The sequence below is a fragment of the Odocoileus virginianus genome, chromosome 17 (assembly GCF_023699985.2).
Source record: "Odocoileus virginianus isolate 20LAN1187 ecotype Illinois chromosome 17, Ovbor_1.2, whole genome shotgun sequence".
Taxonomy (NCBI): domain Eukaryota; kingdom Metazoa; phylum Chordata; class Mammalia; order Artiodactyla; family Cervidae; genus Odocoileus; species Odocoileus virginianus.
In genome coordinates, this window is record NC_069690.1 from 59,916,772 (window position 1) to 59,943,223 (window position 26,452).

General features: G+C 37.6%; 1 protein-coding gene across 14 annotated transcripts in view; it reads right to left on the reverse strand.

The window, feature by feature from the left end:
• The window catches only part of HELZ (helicase with zinc finger), a 148,538-nt gene that overhangs the window by 78,591 nt on the left and 43,495 nt on the right, over positions 1 to 26,452 (reverse strand). For all 14 annotated transcript variants that reach the window (XM_070480144.1, XM_070480137.1, XM_070480138.1 and 11 more), the window contains 8 exons: positions 23,614 to 23,665; positions 22,188 to 22,263; positions 19,997 to 20,195; positions 19,428 to 19,535; positions 18,089 to 18,386; positions 13,042 to 13,309; positions 5,005 to 5,338; positions 4,027 to 4,157 (listed from right to left, as the gene is read on the reverse strand). In XM_070480144.1, coding sequence (XP_070336245.1) covers positions 4,027 to 4,157; positions 5,005 to 5,338; positions 13,042 to 13,309; positions 18,089 to 18,386; positions 19,428 to 19,535; positions 19,997 to 20,195; positions 22,188 to 22,263; positions 23,614 to 23,665 — 1,466 coding nt within the window. The remainder of the gene's footprint in view (positions 1 to 4,026; positions 4,158 to 5,004; positions 5,339 to 13,041; positions 13,310 to 18,088; positions 18,387 to 19,427; positions 19,536 to 19,996; positions 20,196 to 22,187; positions 22,264 to 23,613; positions 23,666 to 26,452) is intronic.

Consider the following 26,452-nt stretch of genomic DNA (forward strand, 5'->3'; position numbering starts at 1 on the left):
TTATTTGACCAGGGTACACTTTTGAAAATAAAAGAATGTTCTTAAAATATCCTCTAATTTCTCAAATTTGGGAATTTTAATGAGACAGATATTAGATTATCGATATACAGCTAAGTAAAATCTAAGAGATTAACGATAGATTTACAGGTGTAATTCTAAAATATGTTGGTATCTCTTTGTTTTATCTATATTGACCATTCTATTTGTCAATTGTTTCAGTGTAAATAAATGCTTCAGAACAGATCAGAAACTTTATCATGTGTTTTCCCTATAGTTTCTGGTTATGAATAATGAACACTTATAGAAAGCCAATAAGCAAAATAAACTGTCTTTATGTATTGTACCACCTGCTTAATAAAGAAGAAGATTTACAATAAACATGCTGGTAAAACTTCTCTCTGATTTTCACATTTCTCCATTTACTCTTCATTTATTATTATTTTTTTATTTTTTTAGTTCTACCAGTTTATTGCTACCAACCCATCTCCCTCCAACCTCGTTCACACATGCTCAGTCATGTAATCCCATGGACTTCAGCCCGCCAGACTCCTCTGTCTATGGATTTTTCCAGGCAAGAATACTGGAGTGGGTACTCTTCATTTTAAGGTTATTTTATTTCCTGAACCAATTTAATACTAAGTTCTTTTTTTTCCTGGTCTAATGCATTATTATTATTAATTTATAGGCTACATCTTCAAGAATAATTTCTCAATTTCATTTATCTTTCCATATTTCACCTTATTCCAGAAAAGATTTTAAATAGCTAACAGTTTCTTAAAACTCCTAGACTCAGATACATTTTAACTTCTATTTAAATTATAGTGGTATGAAATCTCTTTCTGCTTGAAAGTTTTCTGCTACTTGACATTTCCTTACTGTTGCAGTTAACACCATCAGTGGTATCTGAACATACTGCTATATACAAAATATTTTTCAGAAGTGAGTATATCAAGGAAACACCGAAAAGTTTACTGGTATGGCTTCACATTTAAAACCCTGATTTTCTTCTTTAAACATGATATTCTTATAAACTTAAATGCATCATATATTAACAATGTGCAAAGCCATGTTGGAGATTCAAAGAGAAATAAGATATGGTTGCCGGGAGCCAGCACACGAGATCCCACCCATGACAAGGTCGTGAGGAGAAGACCTGACAAGCAAGGCAGATCAGGACCTCAGGGATTTCGAAAAGCTGCCCCGGCGCTCACCTTCAAGATGATCTCTGTCTTTCTGATGCTTGCTATATTAGACTACTCCCTAATTTCTGTGAATCAATATGTCCCCCGGATGGTGGTATCCTATAAGATTATCCAGGATGAAAGGAGTGTTTCAATTTAGACCCCTTTGCCGGCATCCAGCCTGCTTGCCAAACGCGTACTAATGCACATGACTGCTCACAACACCTTAATCATAAACAGCATAAAGAACCTGATCACACAAAAGGCCCTCATAGGTACAGAGCCCTTCCGGAGGTGAGGAAGCCCTATTAGAGAACAAAAAATATTATTCTAAAAGTTAAAGATTTAGAAAAATAAGAGTTTAGAATCATTAATTTTAACCAGGAATGCTAAACAGGGGCTGCCTCACCAGAGCTGCGGAGTCTTTGTGTGGTAAACCTTTTAGATAAATTTAACTGATAACTTCTGCAAAAGGACTGACCTTTGTGTTCATTAAAGAATAGATTACGGAAAACAGCTTTGCATTCACCTAGGTCATAAAATGTCAATAGGCCCCAAGGCCAGAAGACAATGTACAAGACTCTCACAAAGAAGTATGAAACCAGGAAAATACCCCGGTTTCATGTAGGACAAGCTGATGTAATATTAAACTATCTTTCCTTTAAAAATGTACTAACTTAGAATATAAAAGCTACGGTAAAAAATAAAGATTTGCCAGACTCTGCTGCACACCCCCAGTCTGATCTCTCTCTCTCTCTCTCTCTCGCCGATGCCATTCATCCTGAGGGTACCCCTGGATCCTGCTGAGGCTGGACCCCGGCATATGGTCTCTTCTAAAAAAGCTCAGAGTCTAATGAGAACAGAAATGTATACAACTGAGAAAAATTAACTTTGGAGAAATTATGCTTGAAAGTACAAAACTGACTGAACCGAGCATGTAGTAGGCATCAGTAAGTATCTGCTGAAATAATGCAACAGAAAGGTCAGGTTCATTTTCTTTAGGAGAGAGCACTTAAGCTGAAGGAAATCTTAAACGACAGACAGATTCTCCAATAGATCAATACTGGGCAAAGATGGTTTCAGGGAGAAAAAAAACAGAGCTAGAACACAGGGCTGGGGAGGGGGAAATGCAGAGTTTAATGAGTATGAAGTTTCCGTTTTACAAGAAGAGAAAGTTCTGGAGATTATATAATACTGTGAATATAGTTAGCCCTCTTGAACAATACACTTAAAAATGGTTAAGATGGTAAGTCTTAGGTAGATTTTACTAGTTGTTTTTTTTTTTAAGGTCTTTTTTTAAAGATAAGGAAGCAAGTAAGTGCAGGGCAAACTGAACAAACATCAAGGTAATTCAATATGGCTAGTACATGAGGATTTAGAGGAAGAAAGTAGGAGAGTAAAGTAGGAAAAACTAAAAGAAATCTGAAAAGATATCGTTGGAAAGCACTGTCAATGAAACACATAATGAGAGTTTTGTACTAGGATGTTCAGATTTTATCTACATATGAAGGAGACGCCCTTCAGAGGTTTGTACGCAATGAAATGAAACGATTATTTTAGCAAAACAACTCTGGAAGAAATATGTGGGTTAGCCCACAGAACTAGCGGGACAGAACTAGGCTCGAAGGCTACCAAAATAGTGCAGCTGTAAATATGCACTGGTCTACGGACAGAGAGAAGGAAGGACGCAGAGAAGCTGATCAAGTGAGGGCTAGAAAGATAAGATGTCATGGGGTTTTTACAACTGGCAGATCTCTGACTACTCTCAGGAGAGTGAGAAAAGTAGAGAACAGGGATTACAGGACGAGTAAATAAGAATGCCAGAACTAGGTCGATTATTTCCACTCAAGAACTTTGGCAATAAAAACAGGCAAGGGGTAGTAGGAGTAAGTGAAAACAGGGAGAAATGACGTGGATTTTGTGTTGTAAGGTATATTTTGCTTTGTTTTGTTTTTAGGACCAGAAGAGATGAATGTGAGGGGAAATGATGTAAGTCACTTCTAGGCCTGGCCCATAGAAACTTCCCCTGTGATCCTCTTTGCTCATGTTTCCCTGTCTGCCAGCTCTTGTCAACACCAAGGATGACCTTGGAAATCACTTATTAAAGATACCACAGCCTCTGTCAGAGAGGGAGCAGGGACCCCTACCATGGCTGGATTGACACAAGTGATTAAAAAAATAATCCATTTTGTACAGCCACTGAGATTTTAAAGAAAGGTGGAGTGTGTTGAGCCTGGGCGGGGGCTAAGAGGATAAACCAGTGAGAGAATGAAAAGAAGGATGCAGGCCAGGGCATCCATTGCAGCTAGTCTGGAGACAAACAGAAGGATCATATTTAATTACATGTAACAATGTGTAAAGAGAATTAAGCAGAAAAATATTTACACAATGATTAATTATACAGCATCTTCTATAATACATCTTCCATTTTTTCTTAAATTACAACAATGTGTTTCATATTCAAAAATCATTTTAAATTAAGTCTTTGAACCATTTTTAAAAAGGCCCTGGAGTTCCTATTCAACTTCTACTCAGAAAGATTCCTAAATTGCGTGGCATCAATCAATCAAATTACATCTGTTGAGAAAAGCAAAAGAATTCATTCAGACTCTGAGGGAAAGTGAAGAGAACAGATGAGGAACTTCAATTCTAACTTTATTCTAAGAATAAAGTTCAATTCTATTCTAACTTTATTCTAAGCGTTCCTACACTCTCTTTTCTTAACCAAGAACATGTCTCTTGAAGAATATATGGAAATTTTCTTACAAACATGCTTGAGTTACTTGATACAGATATTCAGTTTAATATTAACATAACCTCCTGAACGAGGTATCTCTTTCTATACCTGTTGGGACTCCAAGGTATGGTTGGAGCCATAGTGATGTCTGGAAACAAAACCCCATTCTCCTTGACCCTGTCTAGCGCATAATGCATTTCACAGAGGGGTAATCGATTTAACTGAAACTGGAGTTCAACCTGAAATACAAACAAACAAAAAAAAGGTTCTTTAAAAAGCATTACGGTAAACATCGATATTATTCAGTTTGCTAGAATGCTCTGTGGAGATAACCTTTATAGGAGTCAAGTTTAGAGATGGCTTTAAAGTGTCATCATAGTCTAATCATAATTATTTATGTGTAATATTTGCTTTATTTAGTACCAGGCACTGTTATATTCACTTCACATAGCACCAATGACGTGTATACTATGATTAATCTCATTTGTCAGCTGAAGAAACTGAGGCACTTAATTACTTAATCATTAAATAAAGGTTATCTGATTCCACCATTCCTATGAAGAATGTATTTGGTAAAATTAGTAGAACATCTCTGAAATACCATCTCTCAAGGATTAAAACCAAGCCTATGACACTGTATTGATTTACTATGAATGAATAATAATCACCAAATGCTATATTTAGATATTAAAAAAGAGCAGCCTTCCACTTAAACATGGCGGACAGGCTGAGCAGAGTTCACGTAAAAATCCATGAGGACAGAAGCACAAGAGCAGGTTCAGCTTCAGAGGAGAAGAGCCGCAGGACCTAGCTCGGTTTCTGTTTAAACTGTTTTTCCATTGCTGATTTAAAACAGAAATCAGAAAGATTGACCATGTATAAAAATGGAACATTTTAGATTTTACTTAAAGAGAATCGATTTTCTCTAAAAGTCACCAAAGGTCTGATTCTCCAACCCACCACAATTAATGCTCCCAAGTCAACTGTACTTCTCGCCGCAGCAGAGGAAGGGAAATCAAACCAGGAGAAGAGGGTCAGCCAACACGGAGCCCAGTGACAGCGAAGTCGCCACTCTTCGAAACATACCTGCGTGTCGTAATCAGGCCGAAGATTAAGTTCTTCACAGCATTCCCTGGATATCCTTAAAAATATATATTCTTTTGTTTTTTCTTCAATAGTAGCTTCATAAACCTTCTCTTTGGTTCCCTGGGTCTGTACTAACTTCTCTTTAGGGACTGGTAATAAATAAACAGCATTGACTTTGGTCATCACCAGCCGTCCAGCCAAAGTATCTTCAGAAAGTGTTTCAGTAAGCTTAAAGCGACCAAAAAGTTGTCCATTCTGAGCATACTTTGCACCTCCAGAAACTCCAGTGAGCATGAAGCTTGCTAGAATCTGCAACTGCACTTTAAGATTGAACCTAAATCAGAAGTAGAAAAATGAGTTTGAATTTTTTACATTCAAACATTTTTACATTCAAAACATTAAAACTAAATAAAACAATAAAACAAAATAAAAATAAACAGAGAAAAATTAAAACTTAATTATCCATTCCACTTTGCTGAGCTACAAATTATATACTATTTTTCTGTCTTTAATCCAACCTGGAAACAGCAAACTTTAAGTGAATGAATAAACTCTGAATGTTTACAAAAATGCATGCTTAGTTGTACTGAAGAATACACACATTTTTAAGTCTGAGCATTTAAAATGAGGCTAAGAATGATTTTTTTAAAAATAAAATGAAATGTCATGTACTATTTAATGTGAAAGCCTGTTTGAATACACCAGTAAGACAATCAAGACTTTAAAATCGCCTAAGCCTGAATGAAATGTATGTGTTGAAACTACAACAGATTTTGATTAAACTGATGCTGTCTAAGTAGTTCTTACCAACAGAGTCTAACCATAAAATTTCTCTTCCAGTACTGTCAATGAACAACACCCAGAATACATTCCTGTTCACACCTACACCGAGGCAGATCTCAAGCCCAAATCACAGGAGGAGGAGTGAAGGGCGGTCTTATCGGACAGTGGCTGTGCCCTCAGCCCCGCTCCACGCACACACGTGAGCACGAAAGAGAACACGCGTGTGCGAGGAGAACACGTGTGTGTGAGCAGCACACAGAGTCAAGAAGGACGAAGTGCAAGAAAGATTTAAATTAACTGACAGCTCTTCTCTGCCGTTCTGAAATGATGCTGTGAGAGAGAAGACAAAGTGGTAACAACAGGAACATTTTCTCCTTTTTCTTAATAAGGTTTAAAAATTTCCAAGAAAAAATTTACTTGTTTTATAATCTATACACCCATTTGTGGAAAGGCTACTTTTTAGTGGTAGTATGGAACTATTTTCTGTTCAGGTCTTCTTTTGGATACATGGTGTCCAGAATGTCTCACAAATTCTTAAAGAAAAAGAAGGAGATATCCTTTTCCAAAACAATATACATTTCATTATACAAAAAAAATATTGTTTACAATATTAGGAAATCAATCCTAGTTAAAATATTATATTAAAATTTTGAATTTCCATTTATATACTTTAAAGTTAGAAAACTGTAAGGTTAGAGAAGTATTTAAACAGCAATAATAAAATATTTAAGAAAAATAGCAGCTATTTATGCACATAGTAAGTCACAGTATTTATAAGCTCCATTATAAGTTATTTTAAAATACACTTACAATATATTCAAAGCTACAAAAAATACATAAAAATGTTTTACTATAAATATAAATTTAATATTTAATAACATGGCTTTCGTGAGGATCAGTTGAATTCTAGGAGTACTTGCTGAGCGTATGTATCATATATATGTAATACATGGAATTACTGAAAGCCATATTCTATTTCTCTCATTCTCTCTATGCATCATTCCACTAGATCCAAACTAGAAATATAGGATATAATTTAAAGAAATAGACTGCATGTTATCTAGTTATATTTGATTCTTTGAAGACTGGAATGTGCACTAAAGATTCATATAAATATAAGTCATAAAATGAAAGTGAAACAAAAGTGTACAGTTTACATATAATCTCTGTTGACCTTTCTTTAAAAAAAAAAAAAGAAAAACAGAACACAAGCTTTTAAAAGAACAGGAAACCTTAGGTTATTCATGTTTTTTCATATAAAATTAAATTTTTACTTTGCTTTTATCATCCATACAACTGACATGTGTGGTCATCAGAAGAGATTCCTTACAGCCCATTCTTCACTCACAAATGACGTCTATGTTGCCAATGTTGATGAAGATTTCTGACTTTGTTTTTCATTATTATTACTTTGCAACCACTTTCCATTTCTTTTAAACTCCTTCTCCCACTGGCTTCTGTCCAGTCACACTCTCCAGAGTTCCCTTCCTGCCCTTCCACCTGATCCTCGACCTCCCAGCTAGGCACCACCCACCCCGCCCTCTTCTTGTGTCACTTAGGTCACCCTCTCACCAACCAAGGTCACCCTCTCCAAGATGTCTCAGCTCAGGGCTGTAAACCCAACTGACAAAAGCGCGCCCTGGATTACGTGCTCTGTAAACTCAGTGCAAACAGAAGAGACTGTGCACCCAGCCTCCCTCCACGCTCCCATATGCCAACCCTCCCGTGTGTCGCACGGCCCAGGTAAGGGCCCTGTTTACCTGGGGTCCCAGCCAAACGCTGTCTTGGACTTTGTCTCTCTTACCAACCTTCAATCCCTGCCACATTAACCACCAGGCCCTGCTAGTTCCTCTTTTTCCTAATCATCTGCATCTCAGCATTGCTAACCTGGATGACTGTTAACAAACTCCTTCCACAACTTCTGGCTTCCAATCTATTCTCTAAACCACCACTGGAGAATCTCTGTAAAATGTGAGTCTGATGATACACAGGTCTGTGGGTAAAGTTTAAACAGGTTTCTATCTCACCAACCCCACTCCACCACATAGCACCCTCCATTAAAATTATGATGACCAACTTGCCGTCTCCCCCAAAACTCTTATGCTCTAATTCTCATATCCTGTTTCTTCAAACTAAGTACCTTTGTCCTATTTTGCCACCTGACAATTCTGCTTTTCAAAATTCAGCTTAAATGCCAACTAGTCCAGACAGCAGACTTGAAAGGCCATTCAAGCTTTGGGGGGACAAGGAAACATAACTTGCTTGCATTAGAATCAGCAAAGACCAGCCTAGAACCTGACACTTTGAATACTCAGTAATTTTGTTCACTGAATTAATAGTACATGTTTGTAATAATCTGAGTTTTTCCAAGGCACCATATTCCCATTTCAAGTACTTTATATTATTCCCTAACAAATTCTTACAACCCTATAATATTCTCTCAACTAACTTGGGTAATATTTAAAGTCTTACTGTTACACCTGTTTTAGAATCTGCCATCCCCAAACACTTGGTCACAACTTAGGCATGAAAACTTAATCTCACAGTTTTCAAGCGGTAAGAGGATTCTTCTACGACACTCAGTTGTGCCCTGCAGCAAAACTCGTACGGCAGAGGCACTGGAAAATAAGTGCACTAAGAAATAAAGCTTGTTCACGAAGCAAACATCAGAGACCTTCTGAAAGTAACAAGTTACCAATATTTAATTTTTCTAAAAGATTAAAAGGCTGAAACTAGAAAGACATTAGTAAGTTTTAAGTATTTTAAATAATATGCATTTTTCAGATTTAATAACTCAAATACGTAGAGTATAAAATACATCCTATAATTAGCAAAGATATTTCCATTGTTACACACCACACTTTGAAATCAACTTTAAAGCTTACAGAATTTCTAACATTTTTGGAAGTGGCAGAAGAGTAGCCCATGGAAGTAAGTTAACCCAGAATATTCACTGGAAGGACTGATGGTGAAGCTGAAGCTCTAATACTTTCTTTCGCCTGATGAGAAGAGCCGACTCATTAGAAAAGACCCTAAGGCTGGGAAAGACTGAAGGCAAAAGGAGAAGGGGGTGACAGAGGATGAGATGGATGGATGGGATCACTGACTCAATGAACATGAGTTTGAGCAAACTCCAGGAGACAGTGAAACCTGGTGTGCTGGGGTAGCAAAGAGTCAGACACAACTTAGTGACTAAACAAGAAGATAAAAGATATATGGTTCCATCAGAAATAGTTATTTCCATTAGAAATAGTTAAACCTCTTGAAAAAGCCACTCAGTCCTGTCTGACTCTTTGTGACCCCATGGACTTATACAGTCCACGGAATTCTCCAGGCCAGAATACTGGAGTGTGTAGCTGTTCCCTTCTCCAAGGGATGTTCCCAACCCAGGGATTGAGTACAGGTCTCCCGCATTTCAGGCGGATTCTTTACCGTCTGAACCACCAGGGAAGACCTATTGAGTATAACTTGAAAACAAAACTTCAAAGCTATAGAGTGAATTTCCTTTTGTGCAATTTCTGACTAAATAACTGACAACAAAAGTCAACCAAGGTCACAAGCCAAAACACACCCGGGTCTCCTGAGGCCAACCTAGGCTGGAGCAGCAGAGGCCTCAGCACTGCAACGCGACGCCCAAATGAGCAGACACGCGGCAGGCCCGCTCTGCCGGCGTCCCGACCCAGCGCCCCGACCCAGCAGGCCACGGCCACTCTGACGCACACACACACAGCAGCCTCAGCCAGAGCCAGTTTCTTTTGAGAATGTTTATCTTACAATGAAACTATTTCAGTTCAAGGTGGAATCGTTGTTGAATGCAGAGCAGTATGTAGCTGAGGACAAGAGAAGTTGAAAAAAAATTCTGGAAAGAACTCAGAACCATATTTTAAAACTTAAATGAAAGGCAGCATTATTCTTAACAACTCCAAATGTCTCACACTAAAACTTAACATAAAAAGAAATCTTAATATCTGGACTGCTTTGAAAAAAATCATCTCTTAAAAAAAATATGTGTGTATATATATATATATACATATATATGTATATATATATATATGTACCTATCAAATTCAGCCTCAAGTCAAAATACATTTTGTCTAATCTTGAGAGGTTTCATTCAATCTATTTTCAAAAAGGGAATTCTAAGGCGATCATGTAAAAGCACAGGCATAGCTCGTTTTATTGTACTTTATGGTCCTTTGCAGATACTGCTTTTGTTTAGTTGTTTTTTTTTTTAACAAATTGAATGTCTATGGCAACCCTAAGTCAAGCAAGGCTATAGGCACCATTTTTTCCAACAACTGTTTATTACACATCTCTGTAACATTTTGGTAGCTGTCACAGTATTTCAAGCTTTTCCACTATAATTACATGTGTGGTGGTGATCTTTGATGTTACCACTTTAACTGTTTTGGGATGCCACGAAATGCAACCATTCAAGACAGCAGTCAACAAATGAGTGTGTTCTGACCACTCCACACCTGGCCATTCCCCCATCTCTCTTGCTCTCCTCAGGCCCCCTATTCCCTGACACACAACAATAATGAAATTAGGCCAATTAATAACCCTATAATCAGCCTCAAGTGAAAGGAAGAGTCACGCCTCTCACTTTAAACCAAAAGCTAGAAATGATTCATAAGCTTAATGAAGAAAGCCTGTTGAAGCTAAGACAGGCCAAAAGTTAGGCCTTTTGCACCAGTTAGCCAAAGTTGTGAAAGCGGAGGAAAAGTTCTTGAAGGAAATTAGACGTTGTATTTCAGTGAACACACAAATGGTAAGAATGAAAAACAGCTTTACTGCTGATATGGAGAAAATGCTAGTTGTTTGGATACGTGATACCAGCCACAACACTCCCTTCAACCAAAGCCTCATCCAGAATAAGCCCTGACAATTCTACACAGGCTGAGGGAGGGAGTCCCATGGGCAGCAAGGAGATCCAACCAGTCCATCCTAAAGGAAATCAGTCCTGAATATTCATTGGAAGGACTGATGCTGAAGCTGAAACTCCAATACTCTGGCTACCTGATGCAAAGAACTGACTCACTGGAAAAGACCCTGATGCTGGGCAAGACTGAAGGCAGGAGGAGAAGGGGACGAGAGGACGAGATGGTTGGATGGCATCACTGACTCAACAGACATGAGTTTGAGTAAACTCCAGGAGTTGGTAATGGGACAAGGAGGCCTGGCATGCTACAGTCCGTGGGGTCACAAAGAGTTGGGCATGACTGAACAACTGAGCTGAACTGAATTCAGAGAGGGAGGAAGCCACAGAAGAAAAACTGGAAGCTAGCAGAGTTTGGTTTATGAGGTTAAGAAAGAAACCATCTCCATAACGTAAAAGTGCAAGGTGAAGCAGCAAACTCTGATATAAAGGCTGTAACAAGTCACCCAGAAGATGGAGCTCAGATAATTAATGAAGGTGGCTGCGCTAACCAGCAGACTCTCAGTGTAGACGAAACAGCCTTCTATCGGAAGAAGACTCTACCTGGGACTTTACAGTCAGAGAGAAGTCCATGCCTGGCTTCAAAGAACAGGCTGAATCTCATTATGGGCTAACGCACTTGATGGCTTTAAGTTGAAGCCAATGTTCACTTATCATTCCCAAAACCCTAAGACCCTTAAGAATTATGCTAAATCTACTCCATCTATGCTCTATAAATGGGGCAACAAAGCCTGAATGATGGCGCATCTGTTTACAATATAGTTTACTAAATACTGTAAGCCCACTGTTGACATCTGCTCAGCAAACAGGATTCCTTTCAAATCACTACTGCTCACTGACAATGCACCTGGTCACCCAAGAGGTCTGATGGAGATGAACAACATGACTAATGCTGATCCATTCTGCTAACACAGATCCATGCTAAAGCTCATGGATCAAGGAGTAATTTAGACTTCCAAATCTTATTATTTAAGAAATAATAAGTGTGCCATAGACAGTGATTCCTCTGACAGACCTCAGCAAAGTAAACTAGAAATCTTCTGTCAAGGATTCACAATCCTGGATGCCATTAAGAACATGCATGAATCATGGGAAGAGGTCAAAATATCAACATCAATCACAGTCTTGTTGGAATGATGACTTGGAGGGGTTCAAGACTTCAGTGGAGGAAGGAGCTGCAGATGTGGTAGTAGCAGCAAGGGAAGGGGAAGTGGAGCCTGAAGACATGACTCAACTGTGCAAACTGTGATAAAACTTTAACAGCTGGGAGTTGCTTTTGATGGATGAGCAAAGAAAGTGGTTTAAGATGCAATCTACACCTGGTGAAGAGGCTGTGAAGACTGCTGAAATGACAACAGAGGATTTAGAATATGACACAAACCTAGCTGATAAAGCAGTGGCAGGGTTTGAGAGGACTGACTCCAATTTTGAAAGAAGTTCTAACTGTGGATAAAACGCTCTCAAAAAGCACCGCATACTCCAGAAAAATGGTTCACGAAAGGAAGAGTCAATTGATGCAGCAAACTTCATTGCTGCCTTTTAAGAAATTGACACAGCCACCCCAACCTTCAGCAACCACCACCCTAACCAGTCAGCAGCCATCAACACCTGACACAAGACCCTCCAGCAGCAGAGAGATGACGACCTGCCAGATGATGGTCGGCGATTTTTAGCAATAAAGTATTATTACTTGGGATGTGTACATTGTTTTAGACATAATGCTATTTCACTTAATAGCCTACAGCATAGTGTAACCCTAACTCATATGTGCACCGGGAAACCAACAAATCCATGTGAGCTGCGTTACTGCAACATTCACTTCACTTCGGAGGCCTGGAACTGAGCCTACACTATCTCTGAGTGTTCCTATACAGTCCAATCCTTGTAATTAAAATGTAAGGAACCAGTATGAATTCCCTCAATACAACTCTCATGATTACTTTTCAAAATATGTGGTCTCTGCCAGTTTTTGTACATTTTTTCAAAAAAAAAAAAAAAAAAAAAATCACTGAGTGCTTGCTCCACCACCGAGAGAAACCTCCTCAAGAGCAAGGACCATGTATGTGCTCATTCTCCCAGAACACGGCAGAGGGTCGTGTGGAGCTGAAGGAGGTACTAAACATGAGAGACGCCAAGGTGAGCAGAGTTCTTGCCTGGAGAGGCTCATGCACCGGTGCTGAAGAGCAGCTACTGAGTAACGGCCAGTTCACGACCTGACTTCACCAAGGCACCCCTCCTTAGTTTAAATATGAACAATACCATCCAAAGGGGAGATTTTTAAAAAGAAGGAAAGAAGTGTTTCTAAAGTAACTTACTTGCTGACTTCCTTATACTGGGCTATCTCCTCAATATAAAGAAGGTCATGCAACCGTGACTGATAGTTGGTCTTGGTCAATGATTTGTCTAAAACGGACTGGGTAAACAGCTGGTCAGCAGAGAGAGGAATTTGGTATCTGATAAGAAGGCTCTTCTCCAAATCAGTAGTTTCATTAGGTTCAAAATCTATAATAGTCTTAGAAGAAGAATCCCAACGTTTAGCTGTAGTTACTAGCTGTTGTTTTGCATGCATCAGGTACTCAAGATCTAAATGGAAACAAAAAACACATTTATAAAGGAACACAACATTAAAATTCTCAAGTAATACATTATGCATTTTGGTATGAGAATTTTGTATGCTAGAGCTAAAGTTCTTAAAAATGAAATAGTACAAAACCCCATTTGACAGAGTATTGTTCCCACATCAGAAATCTTTTTTTTGGGGGGGTCTAGATTAACAAAATAACATAAATAGGAATACATGTAAAAAATATTCTTTTCTACCTCAGGCTGGGACACACCAGAAATAGTTATTAACATTTTAAAAATACAGAAGAGAATTTAGAATTTAACTCTTCAGTCAAGAGAAATCTGATCTGCAGAAAGTATGGTAAATCTTTCATAAGACAAATTTTTATTAGGTGATGATCACTTTTCTCCTCCTACCAGCAATACCTGCCCCATTATAGAAAAAGATTAGAAAACTGTGACAGGTTAACTCTTGTGTGGTAAAGCACAGTGAAACCCTCTGAAAATCAACCTACAACAAACAAAAAACTTTTGTGTCTTTTTCCCACATTAAACTGCACATTAAAACATGGTACAATGTACTATTCAAATGCCATTTCAGATAAATCCAGTTTAGCCTCAGTTAAATTGCATGGTGAGTAGGGCACAATGTCAAAATGAATGGCTGTTTGAGCTTGCCAGCTCTAGGGAAAATGCGGCACAGGGCAAAACGTGTCGCAACGAAAACTCTGAGCATAACAGGCTCACTGTGTGCAGTGCGTCTCAGCCTTCTGCTGAATGGAATACAGACACCTTCGATATGAGACCTGACCAACTCACTAGGCTAAGACCCAGTTTTTATTTAACATAATTGGAAAGAAGGTCTTATAACTTATTAAAATTTCAGGAAGAAATAATAACAAGTTTAAACAGAGATTAGTCTCCAAAGTACAAAGTTAAACTGTGCTATCTATGAAATGAGAGCAGATTGTATAATTGTCTTGTCTTGCTTAGTGACAGCTTTTACTATATTAAAATGCTATATATAAATTATAAACATAGTAGTATAGTCATCCTCCAAGAGAAATTTCTCAGTATCAGAAAATAGTTCATCCTAATTATCTTTAAAAATTAAAATGGAAAAGTCCTGATTTCTAGTCTTTGTTCCTTGCAAAGGAACCAAGTTTTATTATTCATCAAACAGCTATATAAACAGTAGTATAACCATCAAGATACAAAGATGGTTTTCTTATTGAAATTTTGCATTTTAAAAATACTCTGGAACAGACAATGATGGTTGGTTTTTGCAACAGCCTCAAAAGCAGAAGTTTCATAAAGTAAACTAACTGCATTTTCGTCCTAAATCACTCTAATATTGGACCTTTCCTACTCATTCATTAGAGCATAGCTATAAAAGATATTTAAATTATACAAACGCCAACATTCCTAAAGCAAGACTATATTGTCACTAAAGATCAGATACTATTAACAAAATAGCAAGAATGTACTTACTTTTCTTCCTTAATTCAAAAGTCAAAAGAAGAAATACAAATGGTACAGTGACAATCCAAATAACCAGCCCTTTAAAATAAAAAACTAAACTCTGCACAGTACTGAACAATTTAATATATAATAAAAGGATGTGTATTCTTTGGGCATAGGGAAATGATACTTCATAAATTTATTTTAAATAAGGAATGGATTCAGACTATGCCTACATCAATATTATATTCCCATTCTTTAAAAAGTCACTAGTTATTCTCGACATTTAAGTAACTGGGATAAAAACAAAACTAAAATGGTACAACTTTCCTCTAAAAAAAACTTTTTGTATTACCTATTTAATATATAAAGCAAATTATACAGAAAATCATTCCACCCTGGGCTAAAAGTATTCAGGCTTTTTGGTAAAAGTGCCTTGAGAAATAGTATTTGTTTTTCTCATTTCATCTATTTAGTGCCATGATTTTATGAAATTTTTAAAATGAGTGTCTTCAGCAGGAAGCACAAGAATTTCAAAACAAATCCAAAACAATGCTAACTTTTCTTCCCTCTTTTTACTAACTGTAAATACAATAACAGAAGAGAGGAGAGCTAGGGGAGCAGAAAGAACAATCTTGAGAAAATCCTTGCGTGCCGGCATCAGAAAGTCTACAAACACGGATCTCGGCCATTAACTCAGGTGTCCAATATGAGCCGGGCCAGCGACTACTGAGGAATTTCTCCTGCAAGAACCACTTCTGTTTCCCTAGTCATGCTGGTCTTGAAACAAAATTCTGCCTCCCGTCCTTTCAGCAGTAAAAAGCTTCTTTAAATTAAACTTGTTTAATTCCCATTCAATGACCTTTAAAGGTCGTTAGGTCCTAAGAGCTCCTCTTTAAACAGAGGAGGAAGCTAAGGCTCCCCCTGGGGACACTGGACACAACCACTCTTGGGGCTCATTTCATCCCACGTGCACACACATGCACACCTGCCAACATCTAACCCAGATGTGTGCACCACTCAGGGTGGCCTGAACCAGTTCATTCTTGATAATTAAGTACTTTTCTTCAATCTAGATTGGGCTAAAAAGAAAAGTTCTGGGAAGATGAAACGTGAACAGGTTAGAATCAATATTCATAAAATCACTTAGGAAGAGTTTAACGCTGCTTTATTAACCAACTTCTATAATAATAAATCTGAAATCCTGACAAATTATAAACCTATGGAATTTGTTACCCTGAGATATGATGGGTAGAAGCTATACAAGTATTTTAAGAGAAATTCATAAGAAAAACTTAAAGATAGTTAGAACATGGCTAATTTCCTGAAGATAACATACGGGAAGAACTGCTACTATCAAAAATAGAATTCAAGGCTGGAGTAAACCTGTGGGACACAAGATTTGCTGCCCAACTTCCCTCACCCCTCTGATTACGATGAACAGCAAATGCTCTCATTTCAGCTGTATAATTACTATTCTAATAAAGTATCCAAAGGGTTGGTCCATTTTCTCCTTAAGTATGTAGTACAGCAGACTTGAAAACTATCCTTAAGAAAACCTGGACAGTGGGTAAGATAAGAAGCAAGGAGGAAAAAATCCAGTGTTCTTTGCACTTAGCACAAGGGGTAAAGAGGTATGCCATAAATGCATGTTAAATGTGGAATTTATTAAAAACAGGTATATTTATCTAGTTCTTAAATAGAATGAGATGAAATGATTCCTAATTCCAAAACTGGACACAACACTCTTCCTTAGAAAACATCTGGGTCTGTGGCTTTAATAAAACAAAATTCCAAAGGAAACCCACACCAGGATTTCAGCTATCCTTTTCAACATCGTCCCTTTCACTAAGACAGCTATACAGAGGCGAGATGAACATCCGCTCTCTTAATGAGGCCAACAAAAGCTTAAACGGCGGAGTGACAGCAAACGAGCGCCTCACGCTCCTTACACGCTCCCACTCAGCTGTATCTAGGGTTTGTTAACAGGTGAACTGGTTTAAAAGCTATTTTTCTATTAATTTTCTGATGCTGTAATAATAAATATTATATATATTTATATATGTATAGTTGTCTGTGTGTGTATATGTCCTTAATTTACCAACAACTTTGACAGCTGGAGATAATTTTTAAGACATACTAACTTTTAATGCTAATGTTAACATATATTGCTAGACCAAAAGTAATGAATAACATCAAGTTTTCAAATTTAAATGTAAGAATTAATTTCCAACATATAGCTTCCAGATATTCAAAGCAGAATTCCAAACCAGTTTTGTCAAGCAAAAATCTTCCATTACTCAAAGTTGAGGTATAAAGTTTATTAAAACAGTTTGTGTTCTAAGCAAGGGGAAAAGTCACTTTCTTTTTCTGTAAATGTCCTTTGCCACAAATTTGTGAGAAGCACATCTTGAACACCCGCCTAAAATTTTTTTTAAATTCATATGGGGCTTCCCTGGTGGCTCAGCAGTAAAGAGTCCACCTGCAATGCAGAAGATGTAGGTTCAACCCCTGGGTCAGGAAGATCCCCTGGAGAAGGAAATGGCAACCCACTCCAGTATTCATGCCTGGGAAATTCCCTGAACAGAGGAGCCTGGGGGGGCTACAGTCCATAGGATCTCAAAGAGTCAGACACTACCAGGAGTCAGTAAACCACCACCAAATCCAACCAAGAGTCAAAGAAATGCAAGCTAGCATGCCCCTCCCTTAACCAGCTGGATCTTGGCATAAAATTTAAGTTGAGGCAGTAATAGATAATTCACAGTAATTCATCATCTCCACAGGTGCCTACATGTTGAAACGAGGACCTCTTCCCAAGACCATGAAGCAGATCCTAGTAAAGGCACCTTGGTCTCCTTTATACTAGTAAAATCAACTTATGAAATCTAGTATTTAGGACTTTTCATTCAGAGGTAATGTACTAATAAGAACAAAGTTAACTTGACCGTCAGTAGAACATGGAAACAGACACTGTAGGTGTATTCACAATTACCATTAAAATTATACTCTACCCAAATTAATACTGAAAGGTTTTACTGTGCTGAATAAAATCAACCAATGAAGTTGGCAGACCAAAAAGAGAACTGATCACCTACTCATACCTGTCTGGGGAACCTCAAAGAGAGCTTTGTCTGATGACTGTATAAAGTGACCAGGGTATAATGCAAACATTCTAATTCCATCATACAGTAAATGAGTCTTTTAAAAACTTGGGATCTTTTTCCTTACTGTCCCTCCCTAACCATGGAATATTTAGAGGCCAATACATATCTTTTAATGTTGCTGTTATAGTGCCTTTTAATACATCGTATCAGGGGGAAAAAGTCTAAATATTACCTTCTGTAGAAGCTGCATCAATCATTACTCTTTGCATGAGTACTGGTTCCAATCCAAAGTCGAAAACTATGGTTTGGCGAAAAGTTCCAAATATTTCTGTGTTAAATGCTATCCCGACTTTATACACGTAATGATCTAATCCATTTGGGGCCATCTTCCCTCCTATCCATTCTTGACAGTTTTCTGGGACTTCTTGTGATACCTGGGTAGTACTATCTCCGGCAGATATTGCAATGATACTAAAATGAGGACGATGAGCATCATAAAGCAATGCTACACGACACAGCATTCTTGCAGGCTACAAGGAAGTTAAAATAATTCATTGAGTACAAGGGGTTGAAAAATCCAGTTGTAATTGGGCTCTTCAATGAAAATATTTCCATAAGGGACTTACGTTCCCATGCTTCTAAGATACTATATTAAAAATACAAATTGTACTCACAAGCCATTTAAGAAAAAAAAAATCAGAAAGGTTAAAAAAATCATTTGTTAAAATGATATATTTATGATGTCAATTATATTTCAATAAGGTTGCCATTTCCAAAAATGATATATTTACACTACATTTCTAGCCTCCCTGCTCTTTCTGCGATACATTCATCTTTCACTGTGGCAAACGCTTTCACCCTGTACCACCATCACCTCCAATTTGCCATCCCTTGGCCTCAAGTAGGAAGTCTTCACAGGAGAGCAGTTACTTCTGAAAGCACTGGATTGGGTTCAAGGCTGAAGCCAAATGTTCCCAGATTTTTCATCCCAAGATGCAGATGGTACAGTGGAGGAAACATTACAAAAAAGTACACAAAACTTTTTCCACTGCACATATTAACAGAAATTGTTTACTTTGCTTCATTCTTAAACTTTAAACATTATAATTCAAGATAGGAAGCACTGCAGAAAATGCCTCAAATTAAAAATCTGTTATCACAGAATTTGTGATTTCATGAAATAAAAAATAAAAACAAGTTGTTGTTTCAATAGTTTAGAACTGCCAGATTAAACAATTCAACTTTTAAATAGTTAACTGTAAGCCATGAACCCCATCCTACATTTCAAATTTGGAAGACAACATGTCAAATATGTCAAACATAGCTTCACCAAATAAATAAATAAATAAGTATCTCAGTATCTACACAGATATCATCTCAAAAATCTTAAAAAAACCCCAAAAAACAAAAAACTATATTCTTGATGATCAAAATATATCAAGAAATACTTTATTATAATATAGAACCTACATAATTTTCAATGCTCTTTCAATATACAGATTTAAAGGTCCAATAAAACTCTAAGAAAATGGAAAGAAATTCACAGTGTTTAATTATCACAAAACTCATACCTTACAGGTGAGAGCGAAGGTCCAGGTCTGGTGGGACTTTTTGGTATTGACGGTGACGGACAGACCGGGGTCATGCTCTACCTTCACTCCTTCCACACACTCACTGAGCTGAAAACAGACAGCAGGTCCCATTATGCTCTCATTCCTAAGAACACAGATGCTTTGGCATGGTAAATAAATGTCAACGGTAAAGATGCTGATGGAACTGTTTACAAAGCAAGGTACTTTATACATTAATTCTCAGTTATTTTTATAAGTACAAAATATAATAAAGCTAAACTAAGAGACATAAGAAAACTAACAATAACAACAACAAAATGGCAGTAAAAACTCCCTGAATGAAGACAAGTTAATATAATTCCTGCAAGTCTCCAAACAAACGGCTTAGTTCTGCACTTTATTTTAGTAAATGAGTCTACTTTTGCTAACAAAACACTTTATCAAGAATCAAGTGTTTCACAGAGGATAGGGATATAAACCAAAACACAGCACAAAATAAAGTCAAGATTCAAACAAGGTCACTGTTTAAAACAAACAAACAAACAAAAAATGCAGTTTATTTTCCTCACCACTTTCTCAGGAGATAATGAATTCATCCACTTTTCTATCAAGGTTTCCATGTAACTGCCTGAGAGCTGTTTATTCTCATTTTGCTGTTTCAATTTTATCAACCGTGAAGCATATCTTTTCTGCCATTCTGCTAGTTCTTCCTGGGAATGTGCTGAAGTACACTGCGCACCATACCTACAGATTCCTTGCTCTAAAAATCTAAGTAGAATAGGAAAGACTGTTTTATCATATACTTTGTTGGACCATTTAAAAGATAAACTTCCAGCATTTGCCCTCCATCTCTTCAGTAACAAAAACAAAACTTCATCTCCTGAAAGGGTTTGTTTATCACAGAGGAGGAAGATGAGGTTAGAGAACATTCACAACAGTTCACAAAGCAGCAACCCCTCTCCCCCCACATGCACTGAGCTCTTTCTCTGGAATAAGGGGTGACAAAGCAGAACATATTCACAACCATCCCCACCCACAACAATGGGCATTGAAAGGGAGTCTCCTTGGTGATAAACCACCCTCTTAGACAAGTCTTCCCAGAGCAGTTTCTCTAAAGCAACACTGACACCAAGGGGACTAGTTCCTCAAGCACAGGCACGCCCTAGCCCCAAACTGAGAGGACCCATGGAAAAAGTTCCACATCCTAGGAATTTTGTTCTGAAAAAAAATATGTCACTGAATTAACATTTCAAGACTTCTACTTTTCACCTTCAAATGTAATGCCTTCACTCTTCTCTACATTACTATTACCTATATTTCATTGAAAATACTGGACTGTATTAATTTGCTTTAAGTTTTAAATAAATTAAGAATAAAAGTTTTATATAAGAATCTTAATTATTTCAATAGATTAAGTTCTTCAATGGGTAAATTCACAAATGTTCATTTTAAAGGATATATAGTTAATGATTTCTCAACATTTATGACTCAGAAAATTAAACTGACAATTCGATAGTCAAAACAGATAAAAATGCAAGACTGATCAGTAACCTTAAGTTTTAAATACTCTATGAAGTAAGAGATCCAGTCAGTTTTTAAACAATTGAAACATTAAAAAATTAATGAAAGATCTTCTGAGAGGAAAAAAAATGAAAAGTTATAAATAGCAAATGGGTTAAAAAGGATGCCATGTTTTAGGTAATTTTTCAATTGGAAAAATATGGACAATAAGAAATATAAAATGAACCATCAGGTGGCTCATCCTACTTGAAAAGACAGGTGTGTTTAAAGCTTTTTTTTTGATGATACACGAAGTATTTGAACTTAAATTACGCTATTAAGTTCTCATATGCTTCATAGAAGACATTTAAAATCATCCATTTTTTTCTCTTTAGTATATCTTAATGAGCCAAATATTTGTTTTCCTATTGCTTTAAATTATTTCCCTAAAAATGGAAGGCTTGATATTCTATCTGGACTACAAAATTTCTTATACGTCCTTTGCATAAAATTGCATCCTACCTCTCCGCCACCAGAATCTTCAAATTTACCTCTCAGTTTCTTTATTTCTACTATAAAATCAAAACTGACCTCTTGACAATTCAATCAAAACTACATATCAAATTTCCTTCATTATCAAAAGCAATCTAGAGTAATTAGAACTTGTATCTAAAAAACCACTAGGTCTTATAAAAAGAACCTTCTGATGTGACTTTAATCATTCTTTCTACCTTAACATATAATCACTAAATTGTGACAGGTTAGCCCTTCAAATATAAACTACTCATAAATTCTATATAAGATTATGTAAAGGTAATAGATTTTCTTTTTTCTTAGAAAAGTTATCAAAATAATTCAACATCTCTTTATCTATTTTATGCTCTATTTCAGTTTATATAAGGTAATTTCAGTTTAAATCATCATAATTTAGGTAGGCAAATTTCACATAAACAAGAGACCAGTAATTAAGTCATATTATTTCAACTGGTATGACAAAAGTCTTAACAATTTCCATTTAGATCATTGTTCTTTATAATTAAAAGAAGGATCATCAATATGGTTTTGATTTTTATTATTTAATGATAATGACCATTATGGCTTCTGTTTCAAACCGAAAATAAACCATTTTACTCAATCATTATACTTCTTCCTTCACTTCCTTTATCTTCTTTAATTTGAATTATTTTCAAAAAGTGAATGAAAATTAACTATCCTTTGAATAAAGATATGTCATTGGTTTAAAAAAAAAATTCACGTTACCTTTTACACAAAGTATATTCCTCGCTGCTTGTGATTCCCCTAGGTGGTGGGCGGAAATGCCAACCATTACAAGATCCTAGAGAGTAATCAGGATATAGTCTTATCATTTGAGGCTTGCTGATATTTAATGTGTAAGAAATACTATTAACCCTCCATACACATCATCTCAGATGATGTAAAATGAACATGACATGCTTGTCTCTACCAAAAAAAGTAAGTCACCAATCAAATGGATTAGTTAGCCAGATGAAACTTAGAAATCACTGAAGAAGCAGTTTACACAACCGCTAAAACAAGTGAACGACCCTTACTCTATCCCAGCAACTGGTGGACATACTCCCAGTGCAGTCTCTCCCCTGGCACCTAAAGGGGGATGTGTTGACATGCTTGTCACGTCTTAGGTATGAGTTGCACCTCTACTAGGAACTACTTCCGGAATCAGGAAATTATGGTCTCCTGGGAAGAGGAAATTTTGTAAAACAAATTCCAGTCCTGTATATGGAGTAAGTTCCACATTACCACCCATGTTCCTTAGGGGTGTCTGACACATGTCACAGCATAAAGTAATCCTTTTTTTAACAATTAAAACAAAGCTCATAAAGGTGAATTCTGAGATAGGAGCTAAAAATAACATGTTTACTTCTGAAAACAGTGAATTTTGCTGCATTCAGATAAAAGGTAACCAATAATCCAAGGGAAACAAAGTGTCCAAGAAAAGCGGCTGGGGCCATCAAGGCTCAACAGCAGTAAGCCTCCAGGACCTCGAGGCCGCTTCCTGCCTCCGCGCAGGTCCCTGCGCCCAGCCAAGGCCTCCTGACAAGATCCACCCAGCCAGACTGGCCTGAAAGCTATGGTCCACCCTCTGCTGAATGTGTGACTGGGAAATCACTGAGCCTTAACAAACATCAGTTTCATCACTTATAGACAGAGAAGGGCTCTGAGAACTCAGCACTCGTTTCGTGGAAGCCGCTAGCCGGGAGACATCACTGAGCAAACACTCAGTGGGTGCCGGTCTCTCTTCACCCTCCTCTGGGAAGAGGAGAGGAGCCACAGACCTTAATACTGGCAGGACAATTCCCAAAAAGTAAACTGTACCCGCATGTGACAGAGCGTGAGGAAGGAGAAAAGGTCTCCCTCCACAGACTGCTAAGAATGAGGTTAAATTCAGAACTACACATACGGAGGAAGAGAGATGAAACAGAGGACTTCGGCAATTACCTCCCAACTCCGTTCCTCTATTGTTCTGTGAACAGGGGCCAGGGAAAAAACTGCTTCCATCCACACTACTTCCTAAAAGAATTCTTTATATTATCTTCTATGCTTCCACTAACCTGTACTATAACTCAGAAATGCCCTCCCATTAATCAACAAAAAGCAGTGCCCAAATGTAATCACAGCTAGAGAAGCTGCACAGTTCAGTACTTACCCTCCTCTAAGTCTTCCACATGATATCCAGAGAGGACGTTACTAGTTGCTGTCTGCAATTTTTCAAATGAAAGAAATTTTTATATAAGAAATAACTAGCTGATTTGATTAAACTTGGAAAATTTCAACATTTTTAAAAAAGCTTGAGATGGAGTATTTAGAAACTTAATAAACATTAAGATTGCAAGTGGTCTTTTTTGCTCTTTGCTCTATGGTTCCATATTTAAATATGGAAAAGAAGTAATTGTGTGGCCCGCATTAAGGAAACTGACAAAAATTCCCCACATAAAAATTACCTGTGGGCAAAAGCAGTGTCAGCCCCCAGCCCTGAGCCCCAGGGAGCAGCGCCCTCCCCCGCAGTGTGTCTGTCTCTCCTCTCCTAACACCTGGAGCAGGGCCAGCTGGGGCAGCGTCACCCCCTCCCCACCCCACCTCCACCAAGTGCAGCGCCACCGCTCACCACCTGGGATGAGCCCTGCACCCACAGTGGAGACTGGCTGAGGACCCACTCGCTCTGACTCCCTCCAACACAGACAGGTCCTCCACATGCCTCTTTGGCTCTTACTTTACTCTAAGTAAGCTTCACATCCCCAGTTTCAACTGAGTGCCAGCTAGAGCATTTTCACTTAACGACTCTATAGTATTTACCTGCTGGGTTCCTGTCAGCCACGTACAGATCCACTGTTAACAGCCTACAACTAACTGCCTGACAGCATTCCTATGCCTCAGAGGATCTGGCATGTAATGAATGCCTAGTAAATCTGGATGGATGGATGGATGGATGGATGGATGGATGGATGGATGGATGGGTGGATGGGTGGATGGGTGGGTGGATGGATGAGTGGGTAGATGGCTGGATGGCTGGATGGCTGGCTGGATGGCTGGATGGCTGGCTGGCTGGATGGATGGAAGGGTGGGTAGATGGCTGGATGGGTGGATGGATGGACGGGTGGGTAGATGGCTGGATGGCTGGCTGGCTGGCTGGATGGAAGGGTGGGTGGTTGGGTAGGTGGATGGATGAAAGGGTAGATGGATGGATGGGTGGGTGGATGGATGGAAGAATGGGTGGGTGGGTGGATGGCTGGATGGGTGGGTGGGTGGGTAGATGGGTGGATGACCACCCAAGCACTTCAAACATAGTATGTCTAAAATAAAATTCATCAACTTTAATTCCAAATCTCATCTTCCTTCAGTGCTCCTTGTCTCAAGTTAATGGATTCACCTTCCCCAAAAAGAGCCAGACTGAAATCCTAAAAGACATCTTGACCCCTCCCTTTTCTGTTCTGCTGAGTAGTTTCTGAATCTTGCCCAGCGAGGTCCAGAATGCCTCTTGTGTCTATCTCATACTTGACTGAATAACAAGGAGGAAACAGTACACCAAGACAAAATTTGGAATGTTTTGTACCATAGAAAGAATGTTGTAAATGTTAATTGGATATAACTGAAACAATATCACTGTAATTTACATGTCACTGATTAAATTGGACCCTTTTGAGGTTGGGCTGGAACTAAACCAGGAAAAAGCTTTCAGATTCTCAAACTACTTACTAAATAGTTTTTGAAGACAACTCAATTTTTTTTTGTAGAACGAGGACCAAGTTTAAGACTATGTATAAGCTAGCAAATAAATCAGGACATAACTATTCACATTATGAAGACTCTATACCCACCAAAAAGATGTATTAAACTATCCTTTAAAATTCTATAAGCAAGATCTAAATGGTATAGTCCCACACTAACCCTTAAAATATGATTCCAATTACACAGAATTTATAAATGTAAGAGCTAAAAACTCACTTCAAGTATGAATTGAAAGTATCTCTTCTAAAAAAATTTATCCAAATAAATTTACCAAATATGCAAGAAAAAATGGGGGAAGATGTTTTAGTGATGAAATAAAGCTTAAAGCATTTGTAATTGCTAAAAGGGAAAGACATATGGTGTATTTTTGAGTCTGCATCTACAACAATCTGTAGTGGCAGGGTATGTCTGTGCTGACACTGTAGTTCTCAGCTTGGAAGGGGGTGGTGGTGGGGGCACTGGTGAACTGCCCACCCTCATCAGAAGAGCTGGTAAGAATAAGAAAATTGGCCACTGTGGCTTTTAGGTTCCAATGTATTGTATCTTTTAAAACACCTTTTTCATGTGTTCAGAGCCCAAGACAGAAAGGCAACATCAACAAGCGTCTGATCGCCAGTCTTTACTGAGACCCTCAGGGAGAGCGGACCTTTCACGCTGACAGAATCCTTATAGACTTACAATCAAACACTGATTCGACACTGAAATTTCTCTGAAGAGTATGTGTTGTGTCTCTGTTTTCATTAGTCCATCTTTAGTTTCATGTCTTTATTATAATCCGCCAGCACTTACAGGTTAAACATCAGCTCAGTTCAATTCTTAAATAACAAATTGTTGCTATTTTTAAACACATCAAGTATAATTATAAATAAGAGTAACACTGTCTGTTAGCTTCTTCTAAATGGCTTTTTTTAAAATTAGTACCAGTTCACTAACCAAAAATACTACTACTCTGGTTACACAGAAATTATAAACAAAACTTAAGTCACTTATTCCAAAAGTACGGTAACAAAATGAGAGTCAAGTGATATTTGTAACCTTATACAGAACAGGATTATAAATATCAAAAATAAAACTTTACATATATTTGTATATGATTATCAGATGTAAAGCTTCGAATTCAATTGAGGTAGTAAGAGAGATGAACAAGGCCAAAAATCTTAAAACGAAAATCATCTTATTTTATGTTTTCATTTTAAAAGTCTAGAACATTTATAATTGTCTTCTTTTACTTCTTAGAAATTAAAAAGACTACATATATA